Below are 19,797 nucleotides of genomic sequence, written 5' to 3'. Positions count from 1 at the left end.
AAAAACAGTTGTTCTGCCTGTTTTTTTTTCTTTTTAGTTCTTGATTTCATGGGTGGTTGTGGTGCTAACTTTTCCCTCTGAAGTAAGCATTCTCGCTTATCTTTAATATAAATTGTTTTAGAAATACATAATTAAATAATTATATATGAATTTAAATATAGTTAGAATATTTTCCCTGTTCTAATGCTATTTCAAATGTAGAAGGCTTTCCTCTTCATAGCAATTATTCATTTTCTTCCACCAAAATCATAGAATAGGCACTTGAAATAAACAAAGTTCTTAATTCAGGTGTACCAGATGTCTCACTTTTGCCTTCTCCTCGCCCTTAATTTTTTCATCGCAAACTACTCAACTCTTATTATCTGCAGTTCATGAGGGAAAGGTAAATTGAAGATTCAATCTTATTACATTAGTCGATAAAAGGTCATTCATATCATATCTGATTGATTTTTTTTTCCTCGATTATATATATTTGTGTTCCCTCTAATTTATTATTTAGATTCCAATAATGCTCAGGCGTTGGCATCGGCTCTTCACCATTAAAAAGGTTATTTCTCAGGAAACAGTAAAATATTTATATATTTAGGGCTTGTTTGTACAAGAAATAAGTGTTTCATTTAATCTAAAACGGTATATATATATATACATTTATAATTTTTTTTTTTTTGAAAATGCTTCTAAAGTGGAAGAATTTGAAAACACCATTTATGAGTAAATAACTTGTAAAATCTGCTTATGCAAGTTGTAACTTGGAAGCTGATGCAACTTAATGTTGTGTATCAAAAAATTTCAGCACTTATTTCTAACGTAAAGAAATATTTTAAGTCAAGGGCCCTTTTTAAAAACGTGCAGAGAGTGGCGCCATCTTGAGTTAAAATAATACCACTCCCTGAATGATAATACTATTTACTAAAAAATAACATGTGCGTATGTTTATCACCTAGAGGGTGTTGTCAAAATTATTCTGAGCATGTGCCATTTTTTAAACAATAAGCTACAGACTGTCATACCACCTTCTTGTGGATAATATATAAAAATCGTTAAAATGTGAGTTTTTTAATCCCATCAAAGATAATTTTATTAACTTTCTCGTTTTTGTAAGATTGTCACTAGTTAGCATTGTAGTTTCTTCATCGTCAGTTTATCACATGTTGTAGATGCTGTCAATATCGAAAGTAAGCCTCCAAAAGAACTTATCTTGACATTTTCATTGGATTTCAATTGTAAAGTTGTAACATGTACAAACTAAAAAAGAAAAAAATCAACCTAACCAATATAAATATTAGAGGGAATACATTCTACGCATACAGGGAGCACATTTATAATATACATGGAGAGTGGACGATTTTCAGGAATATACAAATCAGCGAACAATAGTTGTATTTTTGACATGGGAAAATTATATTTTCCAGTAAATATTCCGAACTACGGAATTATCTCAAACGATACCCGAGGAGACCCTCTTGCATTAAATTATTTGACTTCTTTTTTATATCAATTTTAATTCAGTACTACGAAAATTCCTTTATCCGTAATCCGCAAGGCTTTTGAGATACAAAAAGGTAGAAAACACATTCGATATACGGAAATGAAGTCTTGCCAGAAGAGTAATTTTAAGTACATATGTATGTATAGAACCACCACATGAGACATAAACAAGACATAGTTATTTATCTACTTTGGCATCAACTAGTTAATTCAGATAATGTTATATAGCAACCCATGAGCTTTTTCTTTTGTTTTATCAAGGACCACAGTAGTCTTTGGGGTTATACATATTTATATGAAGTGTATACATAAAGTTTATTAAGAAAATTGTTTAGAATTTAGAAAAATTTAGGATTGAGTCCAAGCGCAGCATCAGAAGATGAATCAAATAAAGAGATTAAAAGAGGAGTCAGGGAAGGCCCTATCCAGTAAAGAAGTGGTGGAGATGGGATCAAAGATATTGCTATATGAGTTATGCAATATCCCTGAAAATCAAAGGACTAACTTCCTCGAGATAGCTAACAAAATGTATGATACCCAGGCATCCCTCATAACATATATAATACAAAAGTTTAACTCTAAGGAAACCAGAATAGGCTCTAATTTTTCTACAGGCCTTCGAAAATGATTAATAGTTGACCATGATCAACTTATGGTACCTATATAATGTATATCCTATAATTAATAAGCATATTTTATGCATTTCTTTAGTAAATAAAATCAAATCGGTAATTTGTTTACAAAAATATATTTGGTTTCGCATCCTCAAATTCCCACTACTGGAAATTCTCTAATCCAGAGAGTTTTTAAATGCAAATATTATTCCGTTATAGAGAATACTTGCAGTATTCTCAATGCACCTCTCAATCTCAAGTTTAAAAATGGTCCTCTCCATTTTCTAATGAAATATTTGAAGAACTGTTGGAATCTTCATCATCACTTTTCTAGTACACTTTATTTTCTTAAGTTATGAAATTGTATGAATAGTTTGAAAATCAAAACTAGCCTCGATATTATTCCATTGATCTTTGCAAATATTATAATAATCAAACAAGTGATCGAATAAATTTGAATCAACTGATTTGAAATTAGCCACAACACATGGATTACAAAATAAATCTAACTTAATGAAAAAATATAGACTAAATCAATTATTAGAAATGGATTTCAATACATAAAAATAAATTTAAAAACACCATCTAGATATCATAGTACATTTATTAAATATTCACTTTCCATATAGAAAAAATTATTGTCAAATTGAGACAAAGTATAAGCTAAATGATTTAAAATTATTAAAACATCAATATTTCCTTCCATTACACAATGGAACAGAGGGTTCCAATAAATATAGTATTAAGATTTCCATCAACTGCATATATGTATGAAGAAAAAGTCTTGATATATGTTCGTCTGTTGTCATCGCCTTCATTTAGAAGCTAGAAATTAATCATTCAAAATAAAAATTATCTTAACATTCATGAGAAGAAATGTTGGTCATTTACCTCAACGTTCCTCGAATAAATTACTGTAATGCAAAAAACTCTATTTAAATTAATCATCCGTTACTACGTGTCAAGGAGTAATTCATGATTGTACTTTATTCATATTATCTTAAAAAATCCTGATCTAAAAATTTGTTACCTCATCGTTATCAACGTGAGTCAGCCCTTAGTCACAAAAGAGACAGATATCAGGATCTGAACTTCTTTGTGATTACCTACTAAATGAGGATGAGAGGCCAGTCCAAACTCATCTATGAACTTTTTCCGAAAAAAAAACCCAGGAAGACTTAGGCAATGAATATGTGAATTCATGTTTGCAAATGAATGTTTGAATATATGAGATTAGATTCGCAAATAAAAAGCTTCTGTTAATCGAGAACTTTGGTTTACTTATATCTTAGAATGTTCAACTACATAAAGTAGGAATTGCATTATGTACCAAACGTCATTGTCTTTCAGGAGACTTCCTCAGAAAAATTATTCTCAAAATGAGCCTAAAACAAATAATTAAAGTACAAAAATAAGAATATAAAATTCGCTGACATCCTATTAAACCAACCTATTAATTTAATTTTTATATCCCTCACATATTAAAAAATAGTTGATTATATAACTTGACAAACTCTTAAGCCTTTGGTTGGATTTGAATAAGCACGTTTTAAGCGCGTCCGGAATCACGCCACCCCTCCCCCCAAACAAAAAAAAAATAATTGTCTCGACCAAGAAAAAATTTTCGATTTGAAAGAAAAAAATTTACTGGGAATACAAAGAGGATCTCTTTTCTAATCGTTAAACCCAAATACTAGGGTAAACTAAGTTAATAATCGGGTTCTTTTATTTTTAAATTACGGCAAGTCATATTTTTACAACTATATTAATTACCTTATAATAGTATCAAGCTATACTGATAAACATATTAGTGGCCTACTTGAAGAAATCCCAAGATTCCAAAATGCTTCTTAAAACATAAGAATCAATTATTCTTTATTCTTAAAATATACAATTTTCCTTTTCTAAATTTGGGCTTCTTAATTTTTAAAAGATTATTTGGTTTAATTTAAGCTTTAGCCGGAAAGGGAAATAATCTAACATTACATTACTATTTATACTTAATACATAATTAAATCATATCAACAAAGAATTAAAAAAAGATTTTAGAGATTTGAACAAAAGGTTGTGTGAATTTATATTACTTAGTGTTCCGTTTGTTTATTTGTTATTTATTTGTTATGATTGAGATTCATTGGGGAAAGTACGAATTTGGAGGCTTCGTTTGGCATCTTTCCTGTACGAAAACATGACTAATTACACATCGTTAATAGGAAAATCTGTGAGGATATCCGGTTGGATCAAGTCTATTCGTCGGCAAAAGAAATATACTTTCATTGGTTTTAGTTGAGGTCTGTTTATTTCATTCTTCTTTTCTTTATAATTAATAATTATTATAAATCGTAGACACGCTTTTGAACTTAATTTAACTAAGTCATAATTGAAGTATAGAATGATATAAACAATACTCGACTAATTTCTTTACTTTCTTACTTATTGATCTGATTGAGGGAAAAAACCATGAATCACTTCAGGCTGTTGCTGAATCCCAATACATACCAGATGCCCCCTTACATCACGCCTCCGTCACTTGTGAGGGAGAAATCAAATTTAGTTCGAAGAAGAACCAAGCCTTAGAGATGGATTTGAAGAAAATAGAGGTAATGACTATTTATAAAACTCATGATTTTTTTTGCAATTTTTCAGTATAAAATTATTTCTTCTATTATTTATTATTTCAAGCTATCATGTATTTATAAGTACTCAATCCCTTAGGTTATCAATTTGTGTAGTATGGATAATGGTGAATATCCTTTTATGCCGAGAAAAGTGTTGTCTCCCAAATTTTCGCGGCAATTTCCTCATTTAAGGTCAAAAACATTTTCATTTGCTTCCCTTCTTCGAACACGTCATCACCTTTCGGAATCTATTAGAAAACATTTTCACGACAAAGAGTTTATCGAAATACATACTCCTATATTAACTTCAAACGATTGTGAAGGGGCTGGAGAAGTGTTCTCTGTTATTCCCGCGAGTAAAGAAATAAATGATTCCATGAAAAAGTCATCATTAGACTCATGTCAAGAAGCTTATTTCGATAAAAAAGTTTATCTAACAGTGTCTGGCCAGTTACATTTGGAAGCATTGGCGAATGGTTTACAGAATGTCTATAAGTTCGGACCGACCTTTCGTGCCGAGATGGGACGATCTCGAAGACATTTGTCGGAATTTACAATGATCGAAGCTGAAAAGGCATTTTTATCTGATCCTAAAGAGTTGAGGGAATTAATTGAAGGACTACTAAAAGCTGCTTTAATGCCAATGCTCGAGTGTCCAGATGTGCATAACTATTATAAAAATCAAGAATCTAAGCTTAAAAATTTAGAACATATTGAGAAATTACTTTCCTTGAAAGAATTTCCAACTTACACCTTCCAAGAAGCCTTGGAGATATGTTTGAATCATGCTGAGAAATTTGAAACGAAACCGAGTGCGTCCGGACTATCAAGGGAGCATGAACTGTTTCTTTGTGATCATGTTGGAGGATTTCCTCTCTTTATTGTTGATTGGCCTTCGCAATTGAGTCCATTTTATTCCAGATCTAATAACTCTACTTTTGATGGTGTTGACTTATTATTTCCTAAAGTTGGTGAACTTGTCGGTGGATCTCTAAGAGAAAACAAAACAGATCGCTTAGTCAAAAGAATGAAAGATTTAAATGTTCCAATCGAGTCTCTTCAATGGTATTTAGACTTGAGAAAATATGGAAGTGCTCCTACAGGTGGTTTTGGCCTGGGTTTTGAAAGACTTGTACAATTTGTTCTTGATGTTCATAATATTAAAGACACTTTACCTTTTTCTAGAACTCCTCATTCATGCTTATTATAGCATGCTTCTGATATAATTTAATTGTATATGATATAAAACCAAGTAATAAAATTTGACGCCTCTAATTAATTTGTGTTATATTTACATACATATAAACAAATGTGTAAGTTAATTAAAGATTTTACTTACTTATATGTGATATATTATATGTGCCTTTGATTTGATTAATTATATTATTTTCTTGCATATTTGCAATGTTAATCTATTATCTTAGTAAGTTTTTATAAGGTTGAGCATCCTACCAAATGTTCAAATTTGAAGAAAATGATCAAGTCTTGTATTATCTGTGCCCTAAAATGGTATTGTTCTCAAGAAATGCAAGGGAAGAATTGATGATATGGATCTTTGATATTACAATATTAAATTGCCATGTCCTCTAATTATTGAAATCATGTTAGCCTCTTAATTACATAATTGTTGTTACCAAGAATTGCATTCAATATTTTGTAGGACGTCAAAGAAAAATTCCTTCGTCATCATCAAGAATCAAAAATAGACAATCCAAACTGTTTAAATGTATAATTGCAATGGAAATTTCCCAAGTTTGATTACAAACTAAATAAAAATGATGCGTAATTTAAAAATAAAAAAAATAAGTTAATTTTATAACTTCCAGTCTTCCTTAATGTAAGATAAGAAAAAGGATTTCCATTTGTATAAAATATAATGCGTATATTAGAGGTAGTTGAATTTTTAAATGTATTTATTCTAAGACTTATTATATCTATAATTCCAATATTACTTATTTTTCTTATGAAGAATTTGAACATGCATTAAACAAAATATTATGTATTTTTATATATAATTGGTAAGTATAAATATTAATTTTAATTCCTTTTTTGGCGATAATGAAGGAAAAAAAGTCTAGATTTATGGCAAGGCTTCCAGAATTTTGTCATGTGGCCTTTTTGATTTTGGGAACCAAGCCTTTAGAATATTCGTATTTCAACACCATAATAAAAGTCGTATTCACGATAATAATTCGAAGCTTTATTCAAATGATATAATTGAATCAAGTCCTGATGCTTTTAAATTTATGTCGGATATGAACAAGATGCGTGTCTCCTGCAATGTCCCACTCCATATCGATAGTCAACCAAATCTTGTAAAATTAATGGAACTTTATACTGGCAAAGCCATTCCCTCTCGCTACCACATCCCAAAGTCAATGGAGTACCAAAGTAAAGTATTGTTGTTAAAAATTAAGAAAACACTTGTAGGAAATGATAATCTTTAAGTAAAGAAGATAAAGTTAAAAACAATCTAATTTTTTCCTTTAATTTTTTATACAAGTTTAATATAAATCCTACAATTTCATTAATCATGTAACTATAATAAATATTCACATAACATAATTTCGATTAATAGTTATGTTCTCCGATGGATTTCAAGAAATGGTCAGCTGCTTGTATAAATATTCAAAAGTTGATGATTGAATCACACCCATATTTAATTAATCTCTTGGGTTCTAGAATTGAAATAGTTTTTATAGGATTAGTATATAATAATATAGTGTAATACTAAAAGTAATTTAATAACACATTCATTGACATTGTCATGGATCGATCATCCTAATCTGGACGCAGCTCAAAAGTGATCCAATGGCATTTGAAAGTGAACTACTATAGCATTGACGTTACCCAAACAACAATTTAACGTTGATATAACGTTGTATTAACGTAAGCCTCAAGTTGTCTGAATGTCGAATAAACGTTAATTTTGGTAGCTCCATGTTTAATATATGGTTGTGCAGGAAAGTTTTCTAAGCGTTGTATTAACGTATCTAATGGTTAAAACCAACTTTCAAATAATATTGATCGAACGTTATCTCATAGTTGTTTGGTGGTTAAAAACAACCTTCAAATAACGTTGATCTAACGTTATCACTTAGTTGTTGAATGGTTGAGCTCAACTCCTTAATAACCCTCCTGTAATGAAAACGCTTTCTAATGCACAGAATATTACGTACCACAACATGACATTTTATTAAATTAAAAATATTAACATCAGATACAAGTACATAAATATAACACCAAGACTGAAATAATTATAACTTATGTATTCATAAAAGAATAACACATATTATATACTAATATAATATAAATAAGAAATAACAAAAAGATAATCAAGTACCGAGTGTTTAATATGGTGTTTCAAAGCCCAGTGTTGTAAAAGTTCTTGCGTGAGTTTTGCACTATCCTCAATGGTAGACTCATTAGAAAACGCAATAGTATTTATAACTTCAATAATCTCAGGACAAACACTTTTACTTTATGATAATGGTATTCAAATTGTCATCCTATTCTCAGACTCAGTATCTGCCAATAACAATAAGGAATCATCATTGTTAGAGTCCCAAAATTCTGATAGATTATTGTTGTTTCGGTTCAAGCTTTTCAACATTGGCTACATTGTTTTCTTGTATCATTTCTACTCTCAATCAATTTCGCACAGATGCCATCTCTTGACGAATCCTTTTCCTCTTCTTACTATAAGATTGTCTGGCTCACCGCTCCTGACTCATTGTTGGAAAATTCGTAAAAAAATAACTCAAAATAATAATTTAGCTTATAAATATAGTTGTGGAAAAGGAAAATATTTTTTGAAAAACAGCAAAACTAATCACTCAAATAATAAGGAGCCAAATACTGAAGGAAATAGGGAGCTCATAAAAAAACAGCAAGCCGAAACAACCCTAGTAGTCCGGCTTAAGATTATTTTTAGAGAAAAAGATTGATTTTAAGAGTTGTAAATAATTTAGTTGGCTAGATATTATATTTTATAAGTGAAGACATGCAAGCCTTTTCTTATTAAATGGTAATCTTTCAATGAAAAAAAAGACGAGCTCCAATTTACAGTCATTTCCAGATTTCTCTAGTCTTTTATGAATTATGAATGATGCAGCTAAAGAATAGTTTCAAAACAACAAATAATATATTTAATTTGTCGATTTAAAGGACGAATGAATCCTACATTATGAGTGTTTCATAAACATTTTCATTTTCGATATTTTCCGTCCTTTTAATAACTTAGATAAAAACTTATCTTGTTTGTTATTTTCATAACCACGAAACAACGTCATAATAACTTAAGTATGATCGGTCAATGTTGTTATTAAGTTGTCTCATAGTATTCAAACTAACCAATCTCTTCGTTATATTTATAACCATGAGTCAGTATTATATTTATTAAGCAATTATAGATTCTGTTAATAATTGAAAAAGGACCTATGAACGAGAAAATAAGTATTTGATGACTTGCCAATTTTGTAAAGTTTGCCCACTCAAAAAGAAAAGAACCCTTTATAATTTTAATAGTAGGTTTATTTTAACTGTGAGGGACATTTGATTATATGAACAAAACAAAACTCATTAGAGGAAGAAAAATCCCCATCGTCAAACATGAGGTGGATAAATTTGTGTTTTGGGAGTGTTTCTCTGCGAAGGGGATATGAAAACTTCACCACATCAAAGGGAAGATGGACCATCCTTGGGGAAATATTGGGTGGCAACCTCCTTACTTCAGGCAGGGAACTGAAAATGGATCTTCTAGCACGGCAATAACCCAAAACTTACGACCATGGCAACAAAGGAGTGACTAAAAAAGAAAAAGCACATTAAGCTTTTGGAGTGGCCTCCACATCTGTTTATGTTTATTTTACTAATTATAATATCAGGCAACCTTTTATTAAATTAAAAGGTGGGCAACAGGCCCAGTCAATAAATTTTCTTTAAAATTTTGTTACTTTATAGACAAAATCTTAAAGTTTATCCAATCAAATACGTAATTTACTGGAGTTGTCTGGAAAGTGACAAAATTAACTTTGTTTAAAAGTCGATTTTAAATGTATTAGAGCTACTAAAAGTGGGGGAAAAATACACAGAATTGTATATCAGTTCATAAAGAACAGTTAGCTGAAAAAGAGAAACTAGCGATAGAAAAAGTGTATGTGTTATTTTTTTAGAAAATCAAGATAAATATCTGAATGTAGGTATGACAATTATATTGTGATGCCCTTTATATTTGTAACCTTCCATGAAAATAATTACCTATGTCACCTAGAACATTGATTTTTTGTTGTCAGCCAGACCTCCCCTGCTAGATCTGACCTCCAGACCCTCCTGATAATAGCCTCTAGACGGATTTTTTGAACCATAAGGTACATAGAAAAGTTCATCTTGAAGAGAGCTTGACATTCTAAGCTGTATTCTGATTTGTAGCCCTTTTTCTGCTTACAATCTTTAAATACATGAATTCATTCGTGATTTTTCTTCTTCTTTGGGAAAGAAGAACAACAACGTAGACTGCAACATCTTAACAAGGATATAAGTATTAAATATATTATCACTTTTGCTAATATGCTCTAAATTCATCAATCAAGTAACTTTCCACAGGAGGGTCATTGATGAGATGCTCGTTGATAAAAATGGGTTATACAACGGTTATTTCATGTGTAGCGAGACTCTCATCATCAATTTTATATTTTGAAACTTGGACAGGTTATGCAAAGCAATGAGTTGCATTTTCAGCGTCTGAAAAAAGAGGATTAGAAGTAATTACTTTACCTCGACCAAACTACATTAGGCTTTGAAAAGCTTCTCTGCTCTTAAGGGTAGTATAAGTTATGGCAACAATCCCTTAAAAAGATCATTTTCGCTTATTTCCAATTTTATGTTGCTATGTGTATGAAACCGATACTACTTGTTTTTCAAAGACCCTGTCCTCTTACTGAGAAAGAAAGGGATTATGTGGATGCCCTCGTTATATTTGTTTAAGGGTGTAATGATACTCTTGTGTGACATACATTAATCAAAATATGAGCTATGAATAAACAATTTTCAAGAAGCAATTAAGCATAACATTTCTTCTGATCGAGGTAGTTTTTGATCTATAATATGAGTTGATTCTGGGTTACAACCATTATTCATATTTGAAAAATAAATGTTGTTATTTTTGCAATCAAAAAACGATATTTCTGATTGGTTTTATCTTCTTCAGAATGTCAAAGTGCTTCTTCCGTCAGTTGTATTCTCAGGTATATCCATGGACTGAAGTTCATTCTAAAATATTTAAAGAAAAATAGACTATGTCAAATAGTGTTTCGTTCATAAGTAACATAATCTCTTACATTATTAGCTAAGGATGCATTATCATTAGCATTCAATTTCTCAAAGAATATCATCCTTTCTTTTGACTCTATAGGATCTACTCACTCTATCTGAGGTTCAAGTGGCTGGTTATCGATTGTAATATAATCTGGGTTAGATGCTTCACAAAGAGAAGGTCGTTGTGTAGTCCATTCAAATCCATTTTAGTTATTTTCGGTTGCAATGCTTTTGTTTTTTCTTCCTCTCTTGGATTTTTGAAGTTTGTATAAGCATTGGGAGTAGTTAAAACAATCAATAGTTGCATTCATGGTTATAAGAGTTGAATTTTTTGGATTCAATCTATGAGGATACTTAAAAGGAGTTCAATAATCGTTTTTCTTGTTCACACGCAAAAACCCAGTCTGGGGAAACGACACACTTTACATCGGATTCTTTGGTAATATTATTAACTTTATTTGAAGGTAAAACAATATGAGTCACATTCTCATCATCGTAGCAACCAAAACTAGATCCTCCAAGTCTATTGACAGCATATAATATGGAATCAATAAGCCTGTAGCTTTTCTAGGTCACATATACCTTAATGGTAGTTTATAATATTGTTATTATCTCTAAGATTAACATCCCTTACAAGTTTGACTCTTTTACTAGGATGTTTTCATGACATTCCTTGTTTATTCATTTTTCATCCATTAGATTATCAAATGACCTTTCCAATACAGTAAATCCTTTAGCTTTTAGAAAATCCATTGTTCCTTCATGACGCAAAACGAAGATTTTTATGGTCAAATAATTCATCTACTGCATTTTTTAATTTGGACTTTCTTGACTCTCTTTCATAAACTCTTTTATATCTAGAATCTTCAAGTTCACTGATTTCATTAATTCAGTTTGTTCGATGACGTTCATTAGTTCTATTTAAAATGATTATATCGTATTGATTCTTCCAATATTTTCTTGCGTTAGGACTAGGATCTTCATTACCGAGAAATGGACCAAAAGGCTTTTTTGTATCTCCCTTTTTATTATTGTATTTGAGTTGTCATCATCCAAACACTAATGAACAATTCATTGTGATAAGTGGAACATAATTACATAAAGTGATCATGAATAATCAATTGTAAACATTCCTTCAGTTTCCTTCCACCGTTAATATAGGTATAGTGAGCGTTGTAAGTGATACGGAAATATAAATAAATTACAATGCCGACTATGTACAAGGACTGCTTGAAGCAAACAACTTTTAGGATTAAATATATAGTTCAAAACGTTTGTAATATGCATTGTTATGTAATTTTTTAATTAAACTCAAGTATTTTAGAACTAATAATTTATTTAAATAGAACCATTAGGAAATTTCAGATTATGAATTTAATTTAAAAATGGGACCATTCAATAATGATCTTTTGTTTGCTGCTGGCTTCATTGATTAAATTTTTCCACTGAAATTGAAAAATTTAAATGCAGCCTGGACAGCATAGTTTTTAAATTCATGATCGTTCTAGTAGGCGTGCCAATTACTTTTGCTCCATAAAACTTTCCGCCAATAAACTGGTTGCATTAAAAATTATTATTACTTTTCAATGTTCTGAAGGAATTGACTCTAACCAGGAATTGAGATATGTACCTTTAGAAGAGAATACCCCGGTATTTAGATTTAAAACTTCAGATAATTTTCTTATATATGATAGCTGTTTTTGTACGCTAGCTTTTCATACATTAGAAAATTGTCTGGAGTTTTAAATCTAAATACCGGGATATTCTCTTATATTTATATATATTTTTCTTTGAAAATTATATTCTTTTTGTCAATGGAATTTAGAATTTTTATAAAAAGGTTCAAGGTTTAATTGATGTAAGTTTCCTTAATGATAAAGAAAATCAATTTTCTCAGATTGATATATATATGTTTAAATTTGTGTTCGGTTATAGTTGTGTCATAATTACACAATGTAAATTTTAATTAATCAAATATTGTTGAAGAGATTGATAAATTTAGGGAACTGCTCCATTTACAAATCAAAAAAGCATGCTATTATATATTATTTATTTAATAATAAGTTACTTATGTTTTTAGTTGACGATTCCTATCATTTTGAAATCTGTAAAGATTATAAAAAAAGATATTAGGTGCCCAAAAAGACCTATGCACTTTTGTATTAGCTTCAAATAATTAATTTTTTAACCTAATATCCAAACATAAAGCAATTGTTTTCGGAACTGGACTTGTTTTAAGTAGTATTGCTTGAATACTCTCAAACATAAATGGAATTACATCTTTCTTTAAGATAAGGTGATAAATAATACGATCATTCAAATTTATAGTCTTCGTGTCCAAAATATGTGCTGCATAATCCTAAATTTTTACGAAGTTCCTAATCCTTTCGTTGTTTATATATAATAAAAATTTGTGCGTCAGTTCAGGGAATACTATATTAAACGGTCTCCACTGCTTTTTTCCCCCCTGAACCTTTTTTTGACATACTAAAGGAAGAAAATTGAGGAAAAGGGAATTAAAGAAAAGAAGAATCCCACCATTATTTCATTTTCGTTCTGTTGAATAAAATACAATACAACTTACATAAATTTTCAAAATAATTTATTTAATATCAATAATTAAATTATTAGTCAGAATGAAGTTTTTTAATCTTTTCTGAAGTACTACATATTTTGGATAAATTATTTCTTTTTCTGTTTGAATAAATTTTACTATTGGAATCAGAGACAAAGTTTTTGACAAACATATTGGAAAAAAATGGTACATATATTAATAAAATTTGACCTCAAAGAATTGTCTTGGTCAAATGAATTAGAGAACCAAGTCAAGTCAGAAGAAAGAAATAGTTCTTTATCAGCCCTCACAAAAACCGATCTCGGATGAGACATACCAATTAAGGAACTACATATTTCTTCATTTTTAAAGCTGTAATCGAGTAATTAATAAATATGTGAACATAATAAATACATAATATTACTTGCCTTTTTAAAGCCGCCTCTATCAATTTTATTTAAAAAAAACCATCGGAATCAGATTTTTCAAACTCGATGTTTCCCGGTGAAGATAAAAAACCATTTTTGTAACAAGTTTTAAAACTTCCATGGAATAGTCTTTAATAATTGTGGAGCAGATTTTGGTAGTAGGGATCATGGGGACCATATCACTATCTTTGGAGGTATTCACTAGTTGAAACGATGCATCCTCTATCAATATTAAAGGCCCTAGAAAGTTTCTTTGAATATTTGATAGAAGGCAAAATTCTCTCTCTTGACTCACAGAGTTGATTGTAGAGGGCAGGGCTTGTGTTTTGCAAAAACAAAGCTATTTCCAGAAGTCGTGACGAATTTCTTTGTCCTTTTAACAGACTTAAGTGTAACTGGAGTTGTTTAATAATGAAGCTTATGTGGTCGTTATACTCCGATCCTTTCTCTTCAGGGATATACTCCAATAATTTCTTTGCCATTAATATGTTTAACTGGTGAGATATGCCGGATTTGTGCTTCATGAAAGCAAGGCTATTGCTGATATCAGAGAATCTTGATATAGTTTCTGAACTACAAATATGACGTATTTCACTCTGTAAAACAGGTTTGCCGTGGAAAAACATATTAAAGGATAAATATCTTCGAATTTGAAGATCGTAGAGGAGTTCAGATATCACGCCGACAGTGGAAATCGTAAAAATATAGGCACAATCCTCGTTGAACGTCTCGTGAATATACTGAGGCAAGCATAAATTATCGAGATCTTTTTTGATTGATCTGAAATTGTGGATTATATCCCCTCAAGAAAGTCAGACATCCTTTTATCTATCATCTTGCTTTCTTTCTCAGCTCTGGAAATACAATACAAAATATTATACTCATATTTAAATGAAATCATGAGTGGTAGGGAATGAATTCTATGTATGTTTTGAACGTCTACCTTTTTTGAAAAGTGTCTAATGAGGTTGATCTCTGAGGAGCCGGTAACTTTGATAAGTATGCCGGTGCCTCAGGGAGTATTGTTGGCACTGCATCCAGTTTGAGCTTGGAATTTTAAAAGATGTGGATCTTTTAGCTCATGTAGAGTTGGAGTCCTTTTGCTCCTTACGGAAGCATGACTCGTGGAAATGTCTACTACAGACACAAGAATACTTCGAGGGAACAAAATCCACTATTGGTATAACTCGAAGCCATTTCTTTTTCAATTCCTCGTCCTTTGGAAATAGATGGAGGGAGACTTTGGGTTGGGAAGCCGAAGGAACGTCCTTCTTCACTATTCTTAAAGTAGGATAAACGGGTTAAAGGCCTTGGCAACAACACGTAAGCATCACAGGACAAATTCACCAAACTTTGGTACTAAATAGATCGCGAATGATAAGATGAACAACACTTCAAATCCCTTCTTTGCCTTTATTCGTACTTTAATGGACTCATGTTCATATGACATCACACAACCTCGGGCTTATAATAAAAATATAATATTTCTCATAGTGTTTGACTATAACCTGATACTTTTCACCACACCAACACATTTGGTCGTAATAATATACGGTATTGAGTCGGTTTTAAGTTTTCAAATAGTAGTTTTCTTTACTATATGCATAGGTTTTGTTCTGATTTATTTTTGGTAGTCCACAAAAAGAGTAACCCCTTCAACAGAAAGAAGAAAAGTAAAGGAATATTGTCATTCCTTAAGTAGGTCAATGTATGAAATAGGAGCAGATTCCATGTAGATTAGTATTCCCGGGTCAGTTAAAGTCGTTAATCAAACTTTGTGATGGATATACGCCAAAACTAGCAGATGTACGCGTATAGTACATATTATAAAAGTTGTAGACCATGAAGAGGTGTACTAAGTGAGTCGGGTATTTTTCCGGATATTTTATGCCAGAGTCTAATTAACCCGGTATAAAAAACAGGGACGGCAAAAACGAAATAAATACAACTTCAAAGTAATCAATTTGAAAATTTGACAACTTTACAAAAAGTTTTCTGTATTTTTTAGCTAACTTTTAGCATATAAAAAATTTCCCAAAATTTTGCTACTTAACCCATTTTTTATTACTTTTGAAGGAGAAACAAACGGTACCAATTTTGGTCAAAATCCAGGTTTCTCGGAATAATGACTAACGATTTGTAAATCTGTAATAATAAAAAGAAGTTGCACTCTGTCCTAAAGTTTTTTTTAGTTTCTAAATATTGCAAATATCTTGACAACCAAGAATTTTATACATGTAACAAAAATCCAGCTAAAAAAATATCTTGCGTACTCCTTACAGTGTGTCTTTATGTTATTGCAGGTTTATTATCTATAGATCTTCCTTCCTCCCTCTTATCTTTCATTTGTTTAATATCAAGGGATTTCCAATAAGAGGTGTTATTTTAATATTAAACAAATATTGAATTTTTGCAATAAATGATCGGATGTTTATTTCAATGTAAAGAAAAGGGTAATATCAGTCAAATGACCACCACAGCTACGTTTATAGGACCGTATCCTTTTTATGAAATTATCATATCACCAAATTACAAAGTGGCTGTTGTTTACCCTCAATAGCTTGAGGAATTCCATCTTTGAAGGCGTGAATCTACGCTGGCCTGTTGGCTTAGACCTGATCTTTCACGTGGCTCAAAGGAAGAAGTCGCAAGGTGTTACATCTTCTGGAGCAACAGTAAAGTAAATTGATTGTGCTACCGAGAGATGATTAATGGGTTTTATGAACGGAATTGGATGGTATTGATCTGGACAGCGTTTATTTTCAACAAAATGGCGCTACGCCCCAAACAAGCAACTAAACCATTGTTCTTTCACATGGAAAATTTCCAGACCGTGTTATCTCTCGAAGATGTGATCCCAATTGGCCACCGATATCTTGTGGTTTAACAACTTATGACTTCTTCCTTTTGGGGCAACATGAAAGATAAGGTTTGAGCCAACAGTCCCAACGTCGATTAAAGACCTCAAAGATGGAATTCGTGTGAAGCTATAGAGGGTTGGTAATTTGGTGATGGAAAATTGCATAAAAACCCAGTGAAGTGTTTATGTTATAATATGTATAATATGGCAAATATTTAAAAATTATTGGCGTAAAATTCTTATTGGCTGCTGTTGACTCGGATGTGGGGAAAGTGTCAGTTCGTTTATTTTTTTTTAGTTGCATTGGCATAATTTGAATATTTTAGTTAAATATTTGGGGATTGACTGCTATTGACACTGATGTGTGTCATTTCTTGAAATTATGTATGGTTAAATTAACTTTTGAGTAATAAATTGTTGACAAAATTAACTTAGGATGGCAAATTATTTGTATGTGCGAATTAAAGATGGCGCCCCTTATTGGCTACTAGTCTATACCTAACTATAATATCATAAACTTTTAGTATTGATACATTTTTCCGTATCTAGAAAAACTCGCCTACGGAAAATTTGTCCTAGGAAAGTTTATCCTAGGATTACTTGCACTGGGAAAATTCTCATAGGATAAAGCTCGCCGGGCGGAAGAATCGCCTTCCTTTATTTAATGTAAATAATAATCTCACTTATGCAATGAATAATGTGTTCGAACCAGAGACAAAATAAGTAATATGTTAAATATAAGATTAAAAAAAAATAAACAAACAACACTGCAATTCGAATGAAAGAAGTGCTACATAATCACTTAATTATCCGTTATCTATTATCATTAGAATGAAGACATAATGGATTATTCCTACTGGAAAGGATTTATGGATGGACGAACAAGCATACCATCAATTTAGGCAAGAGCAGTGATTTCTTCCTTGTTTTGAGCGAGGATATATCTGTAGAAGAGTTGGTTGAATGTGGTGAGGCAAATCACTTAAAGGATTCAAGGAGTCACTCAAAGGTCGAGTCGTAGGAGAGCAGGAGTGAATGAGAGATGTAAGGGATGAAAAATGTAGAGTTCAGTACATTTGGAGCAACCTAGAATTGGAATAAAGAGATGACAACGATGTTCTTCGTCTTTGCCTTAATCTTCTTTCTTTTTTGAAGGGTAGGGAGCAGGTTGCATTACGGAGTCACTCAAGCGGCTGATAATCGGAGTTATATATCTAAAACTGGGAATTCTTCCCTCCAATGGATCTCAAGCCAAGTTATGAGAACATTAACATTTGATTTATATACTCCTTCAACGAGTTTTTGAGTGTATCTTTATAATATGATACAATGGCATTTGAATATGTAAATTCATTTGTAAAAATAGACTTCAGTGATATTTATCAAAGAATATTAATAATACAACTTTATATATTCATTCATTCCAAGTCATAATTAATTGTTTCTTTTGTTTTAATTAATGTAAAAATATATTACAACACTACTGAAACGGCTCTAAAATATTTTTTATTCGACCCTTTATGTAATTATCTAATATGGTTTATTTTGATACTTATGGTAGGTGAAGGTTCCAGGCCCTCCAAGATATCAGGTGCCTTATATTTCTCTTAATCGTATTGTATTTTAAATTTTCCTAATTCTATGCCATTGATACTTTTTATAATTAATTCCCATAAATCTTGATGGTATTCATATAAAGTATTTTCTTAATATTTGGGTATAATGTCACATGATATCGTAACATGACTCCATAAATAATCAATTAATACTAGTAATTAAAGACACATTTAAATTAAATTTGATTGAATTTTTTTTACTAGGATTTTGTTTCATCTTAGAATTAATTCCTTTTTTCTACAGTAGCTAATTAGTTAGCTGGCGATAGTCATATTTTTTCACTCAGAACAGTAGTCAAAAAATACCTAAACTTAACTATGTGGCCCCTCATAGCATTATTAAACATAGGATATGGAAGCTTTTTAATGTAGCTTTACTGATTTTTATCGATTCGAATGATTCGCCATCAAAAGGATCTGTGACATAAACATCCTATGACTAAAGAATATTGACTCAATAGATAGCTTAAAGGATTACCATTTTTGAATATTTGAAATTTAGAACTTTATCGTGATCAATCCAAATAAGATCAAATTCCGTATCCTGAGTTTGATAAAAATCTAGGCTTAATCCTTAGAACAAGAAGTATGATTTTTTCCCGGTTGCGAGACAAAGCGAATATTTACGTTATCTTCCCTTACAAATAGATAATATTCACTATCATATATCTTGTTACATTTAGTAATATGAAAAAGGTTTAACACAGTACGTGATTTAACTCCTAATTACATAAAGTAAAACTGTGAACTATCAGTCGTATAAAGAAGGCTTAATTATTTACTATATGAATAAACAAATTGATACTTTTATGTAATAGTTAAGTTTATCCGTAGTAATGTAAAATTTCACCTATTTTGTAGTTAAACAATTTGTATTCAATAACATTAAAGGACTCTAGGGGAAAAGAGGTCAAGGGAAAAATAAACAATTCAATCTAAAATACAGGGAAGAATACGTTCCTCCCGTAGTTGCCTTCTTCTTTTTTTCCACTAGGGGGAGACTCACTACTTCACTTACCCCCTCCAATGGCTGCGTACCTTGATGGAGGAACATCTAGCAGCTTGTCATTTTAATCAAATCAGAATTGAGAAATACTAAATCTTACCTTCCTTGCCTCGAGGGACCACTCTTTGCCTACAGTCCTTCAGAACCGTCTAGAGCTATCAGAACTAGTGTCCTTCCACTACAATTAATACCTTCTTTATTAGTGTTGAGACTCGGTCCAGCACGGATTTTTTTTTTTTTTTTTTTTGATTAGTCTTAAGTGATGTTTTCCAAACCGATTTGAACCAATTTTTCGGTC

General features: G+C 31.0%; 1 protein-coding gene across 1 annotated transcript; it reads left to right on the top strand.

Annotated features, from left to right (window-relative positions):
- Window positions 1-4,207: 4,207 nt before the first annotated feature.
- On the top strand, window positions 4,208-5,995 carry AsnRS-m (asparagine--tRNA ligase, mitochondrial). The gene is made up of 3 exons (XM_040707505.1): window positions 4,208-4,381; window positions 4,542-4,702; window positions 4,818-5,995. The coding sequence occupies exons 1-3, from the start codon at window positions 4,291-4,293 to the stop codon at window positions 5,928-5,930; spliced, it is 1,365 nt and encodes a 454-aa protein (XP_040563439.1). The 5' UTR covers window positions 4,208-4,290; the 3' UTR covers window positions 5,931-5,995.
- Window positions 5,996-19,797: the final 13,802 nt, after the last annotated feature.

This window comes from Lepeophtheirus salmonis, chromosome 2 (genome assembly GCF_016086655.4).
Source record: "Lepeophtheirus salmonis chromosome 2, UVic_Lsal_1.4, whole genome shotgun sequence".
NCBI lineage: Eukaryota > Metazoa > Arthropoda > Copepoda > Siphonostomatoida > Caligidae > Lepeophtheirus > Lepeophtheirus salmonis.
The sequence above is the reverse complement of the archived record's forward strand: the minus strand, read 5'-3'. Positions and strand labels throughout refer to the sequence as shown.